The 14783-nt window shown below is 39.9% G+C and overlaps 1 protein-coding gene across 3 annotated transcripts in view; it reads left to right on the forward strand.

The window, feature by feature from the left end:
• Nucleotides 1–14783, forward strand: part of ALDH1A2 (aldehyde dehydrogenase 1 family member A2) — a 54906-nt gene that overhangs the window by 13550 nt on the left and 26573 nt on the right. For all 3 annotated transcript variants that reach the window (XM_031046162.1, XM_034066269.1, XM_005145910.3), the window contains exons 2-4: nt 12435–12539; nt 12716–12856; nt 14463–14592. In XM_031046162.1, the coding sequence (XP_030902022.1) occupies nt 12782–12856; nt 14463–14592 (205 nt within the window). In that variant the 5' untranslated portion in view covers nt 12435–12539; nt 12716–12781. The remainder of the gene's footprint in view (nt 1–12434; nt 12540–12715; nt 12857–14462; nt 14593–14783) is intronic.

The following is a 14783-nucleotide window of genomic DNA, read 5'->3' on the forward strand; positions in this document are numbered from 1 at the left end:
CCGCTTTATCAGGTGTCTCTGCTGTTATTCCCTGAAATGTCGCCTGGGAGGCAGTGCCCTCCTTGCTGGAAGATTTGCACTATGAGTTCAAATGCAGCTGGAGCCTGCGGTGTTGCTCCCCTCTGTATGTTTCTGATATGAGGAGTTTTTCCATTGGTGCAATGCAGTGATGGTATTGGAAGTCCTGGTTGTTGTCTCTGTTACTATTTCTATTCACTTTTCAAAGGTTCTGTTTTAGTAAGGCGCTCTAATGTAGAGAAAGCCTTGCTATTTAGATGACAACCAGGAACCTAGTGCAGAACATGCCCAGTGACTGGTGCAGCACAGCTCTTCCTCAAATCAGCCAAGACAGTTTGGATTCTAGGTGAACCACAAATCTGTTCATGCTCTTGCTCTCTGTCTCGGTTTTTTTCTGTCTTTGAGGGAGCAACAGGACAAATCCTTGATAACTTATTTCCTGCTTAGAAGCCTTTACCTGCTTTCCTAGAGTGGTTCCCTGTGACTGGGAACCTTTGTAGTCAGCTCTTCCAGCTGTTTGCCTAAATGGTCTTCAGGGAGACTAAAAGCAGTGAACCTGGAATAACAACATTCGACTTCAGCTAGGTCCCATGAGAATTTAGTTATTACTTAATGGATTGAATTGGTGACATACCTTATACCGGATAACTGCCAGAGGTTGCATGAAATTAACCTTCACAAATGGCTAGTTATTGGTATACTCCTCACAGAAAGCTGGGCATTGGGTGACATATGTTCTCTGTAACTAATATTGGTTTTTATACCTTTATGTGCCAATAGTATTTGCAATGTCTGGGTGAAAAATCTCTCAGATTAAAGTTTTGATGGTGATTTTAGCCATTTAGTGATCATGTGTCATTGTGTTCAGTACACTGAGCATAAATCCTGTCTTGTAAACAGCAGGGAGACTAATGAGGTTTGCCTGCATTCTGGTATCATTACAAGGGGTTCCAACAGAGAAGAAGGGAATTTGGTTAGAAAGGGGAAAAGAAACATGAATTTTAAAGGAAAGTTGGGGGGAAGAAGGGGAGTAAGTGGATCCCAGGACTTGCATATATGAGCATTTGGTTTTTAAGGAAGGTTTTTTATTGACAAGACTTATAACCTCCTTTGCTTATTTAAGGAAATTTCTGTATAGTTATGGTTTGTTTTTGCCTTAGTCCATGTTTTTAATGCTGCATGTTTGGCAAAAGTTGAGGGTCATGTTTTTAATTTACACACTCAAAAGTTATTAGTCTGCTTCTGTTTAAAGGTAAATAGAAGAGTTCATTTTTCATGCAGGCCTACATCTCTCTACAGAATAGCTTGCCAGTCCTATAAAAATGCTCAACTCTATTAAATATTGGCATTATTTTGCTGTACCCTGAAGTGTTTTATTTGCTTGGGACTGTAATCAGCCCTTGCAAAAACACTTCACATCCAATTTTAGTCTTAGCACCACAGTGTACTTTGGGGTGTAAATTTGTCAGGTATCCAAGCACAGCAGGATACTTTGACAGCTTAAGCTCAGGTCTCCCCAATCAGCCTTATGAATAATAAAAAGTGGAATGACCCATTCCAGTTTTGTACATGTAAAGGCAATGGCTTATCAACAGAAGGAACCGGAGGAGAAATCAGAACTGAACTCTGAGGAAAGGGAATCCAGCTAAAGGTTTCCTCTCCAAAAGAATATTCTGAAGTAAATAAATCAGTATTTCCTAAGGCTTTTTACTGGAAAGAAGTTCCAGCTTGAGAGATTTCATTGCAGCACTGAAAGAGAGGAGAGGTTTTGGGCTCCTTTGCATCTTCTTGAAGAGCAAAAAGGATTTATAAATCAGACTTCTGGGGATTGTTATCTCACAGCTTCTTCTAACAAACACAACAATTTGTTTTAAAGGCTTTCACCACAGATGTCATAAGTGGTAATCCCTGTGTTGTAAGTGGGTACTTAATGTGATTTAACTTAATGCTGATGATGCAAAGCTATTCTCTCCCAAAGCCCATTAAGAACATCCAATTTTCTGGTAGACTAACACTCCTGCTTACTATTGTAGAGATAAGTGACTGTTTAACCAGAACAATAGGAATAGTTTCAAACCAAGGCTGCAAAATGGAGTTGCCCCAATAACTGGTCTTTGTGAAAATTCAGACTTTGAATGAAAATCCAGTTACAAACTGTTTTTTTTTTTAATTATTTTTTTAGGGGTAGTTTGAATTTCTGTGTGTACAGACATGTACATAACAAGCACTTTCAGTCACCTCAATAAGCATATTGGTGAATATAATTTATGATATTAGTAAGCATGGTCTAGGTAGAAAAGGGCCCAGTGCAAGCCATTTATGTAAATGAAACAAGCTGAAAAATACTGAGTTTTATTCCACGTCACCTGAAATGCAGATAATTCTAAGAGTTTATCCAAGGTAATGCTTCTCATACTGCATGTTTATGTGTTTGTTTGATGTCTTGTGGATTCTTTACATGTAGAATGACAGGAAAAGAAATGTCAGTGGCATCATTTAGCAAAACATGCTAACAGTAATATTTGAAGATATTAAGGATGCAAAGCAGAAGTTAGGCAAACTTTCCAGGAGCCTAAGGCTGCTCGCTTGTGTCCAATATAGAGTTAGCACTTTGCAGGTCAGTGGCTCTGCTATTTGTCTCTGACCTAAAAGATCTGGAGTTCTTCACATCAAAACCAAGTCTTGCTGAGCTGAGATCAAACGTGTTAAGGTAAGGCTCTTGCCAGTGATTTATCGTGCCAGGGAGGGTGATCAGGCCATAAGGGGCCACTGCAAATGAAGCTGACATTCCAGCAATTTCTCATGTGTAGTTATAAGGTAATTTTCTCAGACAGAGCTTTTAAGTCAAAATAGATTTGTCCATTGTATTTTTCTGTGTTGCCTATGTCTGAAATCTTAGTAGTATTTACTTATGCAGCATAGCTAATTTCTAAGTAATGACTTGCTCTTTGGTGCTAAACATTTAAAATGGCAGTTACCTACGAGTGATGATCTACTAGATACTTTTAAATGGCAGAACATGTACAAAAAAGCAGTTTTATGTCACACATAGTGAGCACACGAGATTTGCAATGCACAAACAATGCAGAACACAGGAAAACTATACAGACAAGACTAGTTTTGTTTGTGCAAACCCCTCCTCATTCCCGTCGTTTCAAACGACTGGAAGGGTTTCCAGGATCAAGTTCCTACCAGCCACAACTTCATTAAAGCCAGTGACAGCCCAATAATTGATTCTGTAAACAAATACTCCCTCCTCTGCACTCCTGATGGGATGGATTTTTAGAAATCTTTCATTATTTCTTCTTTTAAGTTGCAGTGACATCAAGGATCATAAAAAAACTTCATAAAAAAGCACTGCCATCTTTACCCAAATCATTCAGTGATGGCTTTTCTTTGTCATTAGTGGAAATGTAGAGAACATACTTAATCTTTAATCATTCTGGCTTCAGACACAATGTTTTCTGATGCAGTTAAGCAAGATAGTAAATGTTCTCCTCCAGCAATTAAAGAGAGCCCCACAAGTGAAAGGATAAGTAAAGCTTAGGAGCTTAGTTCCTTAGGAATACATGAAATATTACCCAAGCTATGGGAAAGGGTTATTGCTCCTGTATTGTGCTACTAACAGAAGATAAATTCTTCATTAACTGAAAAAAGGTAGAAGTTACTTTGAGGAAAGCTTTTATGTGTTCTAAGTGAAGTTTCTTCCCACAGGTTTAATAAGGCAGCCAAAAGGAGTAAAATGTTTGTGGCGGGTATAGTTCAACAGGCAATACAATGTGAAGTTTCTTCTCTTTAGATTAATTTCTTGAACAAACAGAAATAAATTTAATTCCTTTAATGAGACTGAATAAAATAACGGATGCTGTATCAGCATGTGGCACAGTGAGAAACTGAAATAGAAAATGGTATCATCACAGTTTGACAGCCTGGGTTTTGTGCAGGGAATATTTTGGGGGCTGGGGGAGGGATGTAAGCATGCTACTGCATGTTGTTAAGATTTATTTAATCTGTTTAACTAATTACTCACACTTCCTAATTCAAAATCATACAAACAAAAAGGTTTAGATAAGCTGGGAGTTTTTTCAAATGGGTGCCCCCTACAGCTTAGAAAATAAACAGGACAGGTTTCCCTGTCTGATGTGCTGCCATTTGCAAAAGAACAGACCCAGCTCCCAGAAAGACAGAAGACTAATTAAGACAGGAAGACAGGCAGGTCAAACATTTGGTGTGAGGGATTTGGGACATAGGGGAGAAAAAATCATGTTACATTCCACTTTCACAGCAGTCTGACAGAAGATTTCAAGCCCTTTCTCCGATTCCATTTGCTGCTCAGAGACCCTGGATTCCCCCAGCTTTTCCTCCCAGGCAAACCATTCCCCAGACCTCCACCAGCTCTGAGCTGGCTCAGCGGGGGCTCACTCTATCTGCCTTAAAAAGCACCCAAACAAGGTGCCTAGATGAGTGGGCCAGACAAGCCCTTACAGGGAGAGGGTAACTGAGCACTCTGGAGGTGGCAGGTCCTGTCTTGAGGGGGCTGCTGCTCCTTCTCCCACACCACCGGGAGTGGGAAGAATATGAACTCTGCATTAGATGCCGCCATTAGGTGCTAGATTCTCTTCCAGCTTATGTCTGTCACGCTGAAGTCTGACTTTATTTGCACATGCTGAAATGTCACTGAGATCTTGATGTAGTCACCTATTTTAAATACTTGGCTTCTGATCCAAAGTCCACTGATGTCAAGGACTGTTTTTGATTTCAGTAGTCTTGGCACAGGCCTTGCTACTTGGAAGTTACATCCAGAGAAGCTGAACACTCCAGTCTTCTCATCCAGACGTGTACCCTTGGCACAGGACTCAAGTTGCGTAAACGCAATTCTACTAGATTTCAACGCACTGCTGTGCTGACAGCAAACCAGAGCAGCCTCATTCATTGCTTGTGCATTTTATTTCCAATTCCACTTTTTTATCCTCCTGCTGTAGTATGCTTGTAAATGTTCAGAATTCTCCAACCCTCTGAGTACAGGCTGAAGTTTAGACTCTAGATTTCTTAAGTGAACTTTCAAGCTTTGGTTTGTGAAGGAAATCCCCATTTATGACAGACCATATCTAAAAGCCATGGTATTATCCTCCAGGCTCCAAGGTCAAAATTTGAGGTCCAAATGAATTAAAACCCAAACACCCCAAAGCACAGCTTTAGAAAAGGGCTCTTCCTTTTCAAATCTTTGGGTTTTTTTTTTTTTGGCAGATGGGGGAGGTGTGTGGTGAGGAGAAGGAAGGGGTCAGGACATCCCCCCAGCAGCCAAAGAAGAAAACTAAAAAACAACATGTTCTGGGCTTGCTTGGCCCTCACAGACCTCACAGGCTCTAGAGCGGGTGTCAAGTTTCCAGCAAAACAGCTTTATCCCCCAGTACAAACACCCCTCTGTTGGCTGTTGCCACTGCTTTCTTTTCATGTGCTGGGGCCCAACTCAGTTCCCACTGAAACCAGTTGGATTTTTCCTTTCATTTTCCTTAGAGTGGGATTGGACCTCTAGTGGCTGAAAACCAGCTCCATCCGCAGCAGCTTGCTTGCTCAGTACAGCATTACTCATGTATGGGTGGTTCACTGTTAACTCTTCAGTTACATTTCCTCCACAGTTGAAAGGCATCTTATTACAAGAACCAAAATCTGGGTAACTTCTGCAGGACTAATACTGCTCTGTGGTAACTATAATGAAGGACATGATAACCATTTCTCCTTGCATGCTCAAGCCAGCCTGCTCTGATTTATGTAGGTGTATTGTTTGCAAGTGATGCAGTCATTGGCACTGCCCAGTGAGAAACAGGAGAAATGTCTTCTGCACTGAGGTGTTTGGGGAGGTTGGCATCAAAGTCTGTGGCCCATTACTGATGATTTGTGAACTGCAAGCAATGAGCAGTAACTTGCTGTTCACCTGAACAATCCCCTTTTTAAAGTAAAACCAAACAGCACTGCTGATGAATCGCTGGCCAGTCAGCAATCAGTCTGCTGGGGTTGCCTTTTGCTTCCATAATGTCTAGATATAAACCAGTTTTTTCACTGATTCCATAGCCACCTGTTGGTTTCTAGTCACTCCCAGGAGTGCCCTACTACACGCTCTGGCTAGAATGTGAGATTTGTTGTATCAAGACAGCCATAAAAGTGAAGGAAAACAAAGCTTGAGAAAATAAACAAGCTGCACCTCTGATTGGCAATCCCATCTACTTCATTCCCTTACAATCGCTCTAATCATTAGGACTCTTGAAATATTTCCAAAGGAGAGGAAATGAAGTTGCCGAGATGGGAAAGGATATGAAATTTCCTGACCAGACTGAGGCACAGGTGCCCGGTATCTGTGATGTTATGCAGTATTTACCAAGGGAAATGCTGCTGCTGGATTTTTTGCATGCCTCTAAAATTGTTGCTTGTCCCCCGCACCAAAGAAAGTGTCATTATGTGTTTCTTAATGCCTCCAGCTCTGAGAAGATGCTGAGGGCTGAACAGCTGTGATTCTTTTATAAAGTACTTTGGCATCTGATGCCCCCTCCCCCATCCTTGTAAATTTAATGTCAAAAGCTCTCTAAGGAGAAAGTCACATATGAAAAAAAGATCTTTGATGGAATGAAACTATAACCAGCTACTAAATCAATTGAGTTAGGAAATTCCTATTCCTTCCTCCATTCATCCAGAACCAAATCTCCTGTGGAAAGCCATTATTATTTGGATGTTAAAATCCTCTTCCTGTACCAAAAAAACATTTGTGTAGCTGCAACAGCACAAAAACCTTGTTTATTAAATCCATGGGAAAATAATTCCACCTCCAAAGAGCTGAGCATGAGGCCACTGTCTGTCCTGCGGCCCAAGTTCCTACTTGGACAGCTGGGGAGCCTGAAGAGAGTGGCTCATGACATCACCACGAGGCAGTATCGAATTAAGAATGTAGATCATCATTTCACTCACACATCATTCCAGAACATTTTCGAGAAAGGAAATGAAACGTTACATTGTTGCCACCTGTGTTGATTGCTTTTACCAGTTACAGGAGCAGAGATTACTTCTTTTCTGTATGTTTTAAGGGAGGACAATATAAAGTGAGGCAGTGCGCATGCAGGAATCCCCTGTGAGGGAAAAATCAGTGCCATTTTCCAAATCCAGGGCTAGCCCCTGGGTGAATATCAGTGGCAATCTGCAGTGCCACGAAACCAAATCTCATTCAAGTAAGAGCTGCAAAGGAGGTATTAGTTCTGTGCTGCATTTTAATCGATTAATTAAATCGGTTGGTAGTTGTTCAGTACTTCCTCAGTGATAACTAGTGATGAAAACACAAAACCCTACCCATTTTCTCCCTATTCTAAATTTTGCTACTACTGCATTGCAGATTAGATTCAAACTGCCTTTGTACACACCCCTTTCTCTTTGAATACTTATCACTCCTATTACCTGTATGATTTGAAATGAACATGAAGTTGCTAATTATTATTAAGCCAACTGGGACTGATGGCTATTTAAACAAGATACTGTAGCTGTTTATTTGCAAAGCTTAATTTGCTTTGCTTTATGCTGAAAACATTGACTCTTGGCTTGGTTTCAAAACTGATGGACATCCAAAAATGCTATTGAACTCAGTGCATAATGCTTTTGAAATGCAGATCTTATGCAAAATGCAGTATATGATTTCCTTCCAACTACATGTCAGCAGGGGCTCAAGGTAACTTGAATTTTTACATGGTAACTTTGAATTTTGCTTTTCCTTTGCATACTTTTTGTGTGATGCAGTATCTCAAAGGCTCTGAATAGTCCTGTGCTCTGTATTTACGGGTCAGATTGCTTCCTTGATTAGTCATATGGAACTCAGTCACAACAGCAGCTGTATGTAATAGACCATGGGCAGAATTTGAACCTAGCAAATACATGGTGGGAGCATTTTCTTGCAACGTTCTATGAAAAGGTCTGTGAGAACAAGTGTGTGTGGGGAAGAGGTTATTGTCAGTGCCAGAGGGATGTGCCTGTATTTTAAAGAAAATGCAATGTCCTCTCCATCTTTCACTTGGGAAAGGAGCAGAAATTATCAAGACACCTTTAGGCTAGGATCTCATGGGAATGATGACACTTAAGGGCATGTTCACAGGGGCAACCAGGAGCTTCCAACCACACCTGCTATGTGGTAAAGCCTGGTTGGAACTTCCCATCCTGCACACATACACACCCACCGACTGCCTTAGCTGCTGCCCTGTTCTGCCTGTTGCCTTAGGCAGCATTGCTGGGAAAGAAAGAGTATCTCATTTCCTGCTTAGACCACTGTACACCAACTACAGTCAGATTCCTCACTTACAAGAGGCATTCTCTGTTTTGCCAGTTGGGTTTGTACTTGGCCAAATCACTGTACTGACAGGGACACCAGGAAGGTTTGCCTTTTCTTTTCCTGCTCTGACATTACTGCAGTTATTGGCTCTACTGAGAGTAGATGGCAAACTAAATGTTCATATGCTCCAAAATTTTTCAAGTGTTCCCTTCTTCTCTTTGGTTGTGTGACAGCACCCAACTGGCCAGATAATTTAACTACTCACAATACCACATAACAAATGCATGACATACAATATACTTTTCGTTACTGCAAATCACAAAAGGTAACATTAGGATTCAAACAAAAACAAATTACCTCAGTAACTCCTGGAAAACTCGAGTGGTTAATCAGTTACCTTTTATTTACATATATATGCTTAATGCTGAATTAAGTTGTAAAAACCAAAGGCTGATTTATAGCCCCAGTCAGCCTTAATTAACATTGATTCCAGGGGAATAGTAAATGTGAATAGCCTTTGCAATTGAGGTTGAACAATGAACTCACTGGGTGTTGTCCAATTTGTAGCATGATTTACATGGAAGCAAGCCCTTCTTTTTAATAGGGTTACCCCTTTTTCATGTGGTGTTTAGGTTGGGTTATATATAATCCATAGATAGGAAGATTTGCTGTCAAATATTCTCCCTGATTTAGAGGTAGCCTTTACCATGGTCACTATAAATAAGGCAGAAAAAAACCCAATTTGAGACTTTGCAGGGATTCCTTGTTCTTGCAATGTGTCATCGCTTGTCCATTCCATGGCATATTTACGAAGTGGCCATAATGAAAGTCAGATTAAATGTACAGGATATATACATTTAATCAACAGCCATTGGAGTCAGTAGTGCTGGAAGAGTTATAAAAGCCCCTGTGAATGCAAATTTATTGCAAAAGAATCTGCGTCTTGGTGGTAGGAATATCTGCTGAATGGTACTACCTGACACAGAACACCTAAAACTTTCAAAAGTGAATTATTTAAGTGTAAGGTTTTGCTTGTAAAGCCGCCAGCTGCTGGATTTCAAGACTTGAAACCATTCCAAAACATGGGACTAGGTACTTTATTTGTGCACTGGAGTAAATACTCTGATTTTACTGCCAATTTAAATGTGCTCAGTTTACAGTAATGAGCTTGTATAGGCAATACCTTGTTTATAGAAAGTGGAACAGGAAGAAACTAACATTAACCATTAACAGTAGCAATTTTTCTTGCCTTCAACTCTAGCTTTATGCCAAATAGATTCTTCCCATGTCCTATCTGAAATATGTTACTGTTCTTTTTCTAGATCTGAGGGATAAACACAGTGTTTGATAAAATAATACACTGTAGTTCCAGTCAACTTGAATTGCAATGCTCTTTGTAATTCCAAGGCATTATTTTAGTCCTATGGTCAAATGTATTTTTAGAACAAATGCATCCTATGTATTAGCAAACCTGATGATAGGTGTTCATCCCAGCATAATGTAGTTAACATTTTTTAATCTTTTTTAAAAAGAACAGACCACTTCTATAAGGGAAGAGTACTCAATTGCAGTTGCCACCACTTCACAATTTGTTATACTCAACCTGGTTTATTCTTTCAAGAGAGATCACACAAGGAACCTATGTTTTTATGTATGTACTGTAACCTAAAACAAACATCCTTACATCTCCTTTGGCCATCTGCTTCTGAAGCTTTTCTCCCTTTCCCTCCCTCAGCACACCCACACATGCTCTGGGCCTGGAGTTAACTTCACCCAAAGCATGACACTAAAATCCTTCCACAAAGGTCAAAGATCTCAGAGTTTCCTGGTTTCACTTACAGTTTAAAAAGTGACAATGATACACTAGAGGATTTTGGCTTATGGTATTAGTCACTAGAAATCATACTGGTGATTCTTTCTTTATTTTACTTTGGCTGGGTTAGTTCCAAAATGTCCTGATGGGGACCAGTATTCTGGTTTGCAGAGCAGTGTAATCACTGAGCAGGAAGATACCACCCACAGACCTTACAGTCCAAGAACATGAACAGGTTCAAGATAAATACAGTGTACAAAGAAAGTGATAGATGGGCAATGGTGGGGAAGGTCCTGGGTGCAGCTACATCTGAAAACCAAAACAAAAGGAGGGGAGCAGGGATAAAGAAAGGACAGACTCTGCTGTGTGCCCTTCCATCCATTCAAAGTGGCTAAGGCTAGAGGCACAGGAAAGATGAGGAAATACAACAGAAACAACCATAAAAGTAAAAGCACATGTAATTGTTGGCTCTGTGCGCAACTGTTATATTGCCAGGCTCTTTTCCAGGCAGGCACAGATACCTTCTGCCCGTGTCCTAAGAGCCGGACATGAGTCAGCTCTGAACCAGAAGCTGTGTCACTGCAGTTAGTGTGGCACTCAGCCTGAGCTAATAAGCCCTGCTGAGAAGAACACAGCTACATGACTTCTATTTGGCTTGGAGAGCAGGTTGAGCAAGCCCATGTCTGATAACAGAAAAATCTGTAGACCCATTTTTGCCTTCACGTGCAAATTGTGTGCAATTTCTTTGCTTTCTTTAAAATACAGATGCATTTTAAAGTGTCCTCACCATGGTCTTTTCTTTTACGGCTGCTTCATACCCTTTGGTGTTGCAACTGTTCCATCCTGAGCTTTCTGACTGTATTTTCTCTTGGCTGCTTTTTTTTGCTCCGTTACTTGGGGTTTTCCCAGTTCAGTTTCTTGTCGTCTATTTATGACTAGCTGTCTACTTGTTTCCTTCTTTCCTTACAGGTATGTTAAAGCTTTGGTGATCCTCTCTCCTTAAATACCCAGCATGTGATGTTTAGTCTGCCTATCAATGGGACATTTTTTTGTCCCAGCATTGATGGTAGTTTTGTGGGGAAACTGGACCGATATTTAATTTGTTCCATAGCCATGATCTAAAAGGATTGGCCAGTTCTATAACCTGAGTATCTCTAACTGGAACTGAGTCTCCTGAATCTTTCAAAGGATTTCACTTTGCTTTCAATTCATCCACACTCACAGGATCTGTATGGGGCATGGGACTTTGCTTTGCTTTAGCCAGAGAAAGGTCCCTGTCTCTATAAGCACAATAATCCCTCATGCAAAACAGGGTGGTGAACATTCTATCTAGGGGTAGACAGAAAGGTATAGATAGAAATTCACTCCTGCCTCCAGTGAAGTCAGTGGTAAAATTCCCATGCATTTCAATGAGGCCAGAACCTCCCCTTACACATTTAAGGGTGTATTTCATGGAATACAATGAAAGAATATGGATACCTCAACTCCAAGGAATCTGTGTGGTGCTGGGACTTTTTGAGCACTTTAGTTCTTAGAAAGATTTCAGGGATAGAAAAAGTCTGAATACCTGGAAAACCTTTCACTCGGCCATTTCCTGGGGTGACCTTTTTCATGTTTGCTAATAAATAATTGCATCCTGTTCCTGAAAGTCATTCAGAAAAAAATAACTGGCACATATGCAGCTATCAGTAAAAACAATCTACTTTAAATAAACTCATTACCTCTCTTAAGACAGCTCTTGTCAGCACCACTAAAATTCAAATTTAGCTTGCCCATGACAATTAAAATTATGTCAACAGAGAGTGAGTTTAACAATTTCCATTGTTCCAAGCAGATAAGCAAGGTAATTCTGTGCTGTAAGCCATCACTGTAGCCATAATAAACTGAATGTGTATTGAGGAACTGTTATGTGATTCAGCCTTGACTGGGTTGTATCAGTGACCAAATGTTTACTTACTGAACTGAGTGATTACTCCAAATCCTTGTCTTGTCTCCAGCAGTTTCAAGGCTGTTTCTCTGATATAGGTTCTTCAATTTTGAGTTTATATGTTACAATTTTTCAAGCAAATTTGAATGGCAACCACTTAATTAGAGTTTGATGTTTCTTCTGTAATGATGCTGCCACAGAATACAAAAAGGCATCAGGGGCTGACCTTTAGCCTGAACTCTTCAAAACTGTAATTTTCACAGGCATAAATAAGTTTCCACTCTTGTGTTAGAATCTGCATTTTTTTCCCAGGAGTTGTTAAATGCTTCTGTTTGTGCATGCACAAGAGCTGATGGCTTTTCTTCCTTTCCTAGATTTTCATCAATAATGAGTGGCAAAATTCTGAGAGTGGGAGAATATTCCCAGTATATAATCCAGCCACAGGAGAGCAGATCTGTGAGATCCAGGAAGCTGACAAGGTAATGCATCCTGTGAATGGGCAGATATGTATAAACGGATCAAAGCAATAGGTCCAGAACAGCACTGTTGGACAGTATTAATCATGATTCCAAAACCCATAATGTGATCAAGCAAATTTTGTGAGCCTTTTACTGTTGCTTACCTCAATGCCTTTGCTTTTTTTTCTTCTTAACAGGTTGATACAGACAAAGCAGTGAGGGCAGCTCGCCTCGCTTTTTCTCTCGGTTCAGTCTGGAGGAGAATGGATGCATCAGAAAGAGGCCATCTTTTGGATAAGCTAGCAGACTTGGTTGAAAGAGACAGGGCAGTTCTTGCTGTAAGTGCACATGAAGAACCACAACCCAGTCACCTGTCAGTTTTATCTTCTGAGAGCAACTAGCTCATAAATGTATTAATGTGAATTATGTTTGAAAACTACACTCAGCTTCATGGCTGAGATGGCTGTCTACTTAAGACCTGATGGAAAGCTCATAAAAATCAACAAGAATCCTCCAATTGACTCAAATGAGCTTTAAATTGGACAGCAGACAAACGAATGGGTGTGCACACGTGTGGGAGCCTGTCATGCCTGCTTGTAACATCTCTAAAATAAAAAATGGAAGGCTAAGTGATCTGTGCAGGCATTAATGAAATGGCAGGTGAAATACTTAGTGACAGTCAACTGGTAACAGCAATTCTGGGTACCACACTATTTCACTCATGTACGAAGCCATCTAAATGGTGGCATTGTTAATGTTGTTTTCCGCATGTCAAGTGCTTTGAATTAAGCTGGTGAACATCTTAATTCCAGCTTTGTCAACACTTAAATCATCTTACCACCAGCATATACTGTAAAATCACCACAGGGAGAAGAAAGTGCACAGCAAATCAAGTTTACTCTGCCTGTCATTTGATTTTTATTTCTAGAGCCAAGTTCTTTACTGAATTGCACTGCAGGCAATGCTATTAATTGCTCTTGGGGATATAAGTCAGTGCAGAATTAGGCTCTCATTCTTCTCTATAGAAACTTATTTGATGGTTGGTGTGTTACACATGGGTGTACTTTACCCATTCTTAATGATTTCTATTAGACAGCTATTGAGAATGAGTTAAGCTACTCAATATCTTAGAATATTTTATTGGATTATTTTTGCTAAATGATCTTAGGAACCCCTAAGAGGATAGCTTATAAGATACTTTCAAAAATAGGAATATTAACTTAAAAATAAGGACATTATCTTGTTAATTTATGAGCTTCCCTAGAGGAGAGTTTGTTTATTTGATGGCAATAAATAAACTGGCTGTACAGTATAGATATCTCAGACCTCAGCAGGAGTCTTGGCAGACATATAGAGAAAATTTTATATTCACATCAATTATATAAAGAGGGATATGTCCATTCTTCTTTTTATGGATTCAGATCATTAATATAGGGTTACAAGTAGGCCCCTTCTCAGCTGTTATCATTAACATAACAGAACTGAGTTTGACAGGCATTTTTATCTTGGCTCCTGATTAAAGCAATTTAGCAATTATATATCTGAACCAAACACAGTGGCTGTTAGGTTCAAAATACACACAAGTACACGTACATGGATATGGATACACACACAAACCCACAAGACAGACACACACAGATAAACACACACACACATGTTCTTAAAATCATAGTAATTCCAGAGTACTCCAGAAGGAACCAGATTTACTTTTTTAAGGAAAATGGGTTTGGGTTGTTTTCTTTTCATGTTTGCAAAAAGAAGCAACAAAAGGGATCACATCATTGTTCTGAACCTTTTGAGTTAAGACTATGCCAAAATATAACTGGTTTGTCTTCATTAAAATCTTTATGATTAAAGAACTGTTGTTAAGATGGTGAATACTTAAGTACAATAGTCTAGAAATACTACTGTGCTTATATCTCTTAACTTTTTCTTGTCCTCTAGACTATGGAATCACTGAACAGTGGCAAACCTTTCTTGCAAGCTTTCTATGTAGATCTTCAGGGAGTCATAAAAACCCTGAGGTATTATGCTGGTTGGGCAGACAAAATCCATGGAATGACCATTCCTGTAGGTAAGGGAAATTAAAGCACAGGTATGCACCTAGACATTCTCATGACCAAATGACTAAATAATTACAGCTTCTTGAAGGGTAGAAGGGAACCTTGTTTTGGTCTTACAGTGTGTAGTTTGTTGCTGAATCAGATATTTAAAAGTCAGCAAAGGCTTGACTCAGTGACCTGCTATTGTGCCCCAGATGCACAT

Source organism: Melopsittacus undulatus, chromosome 9, assembly GCF_012275295.1.
Source record: "Melopsittacus undulatus isolate bMelUnd1 chromosome 9, bMelUnd1.mat.Z, whole genome shotgun sequence".
Lineage (NCBI taxonomy): Eukaryota > Metazoa > Chordata > Aves > Psittaciformes > Psittaculidae > Melopsittacus > Melopsittacus undulatus.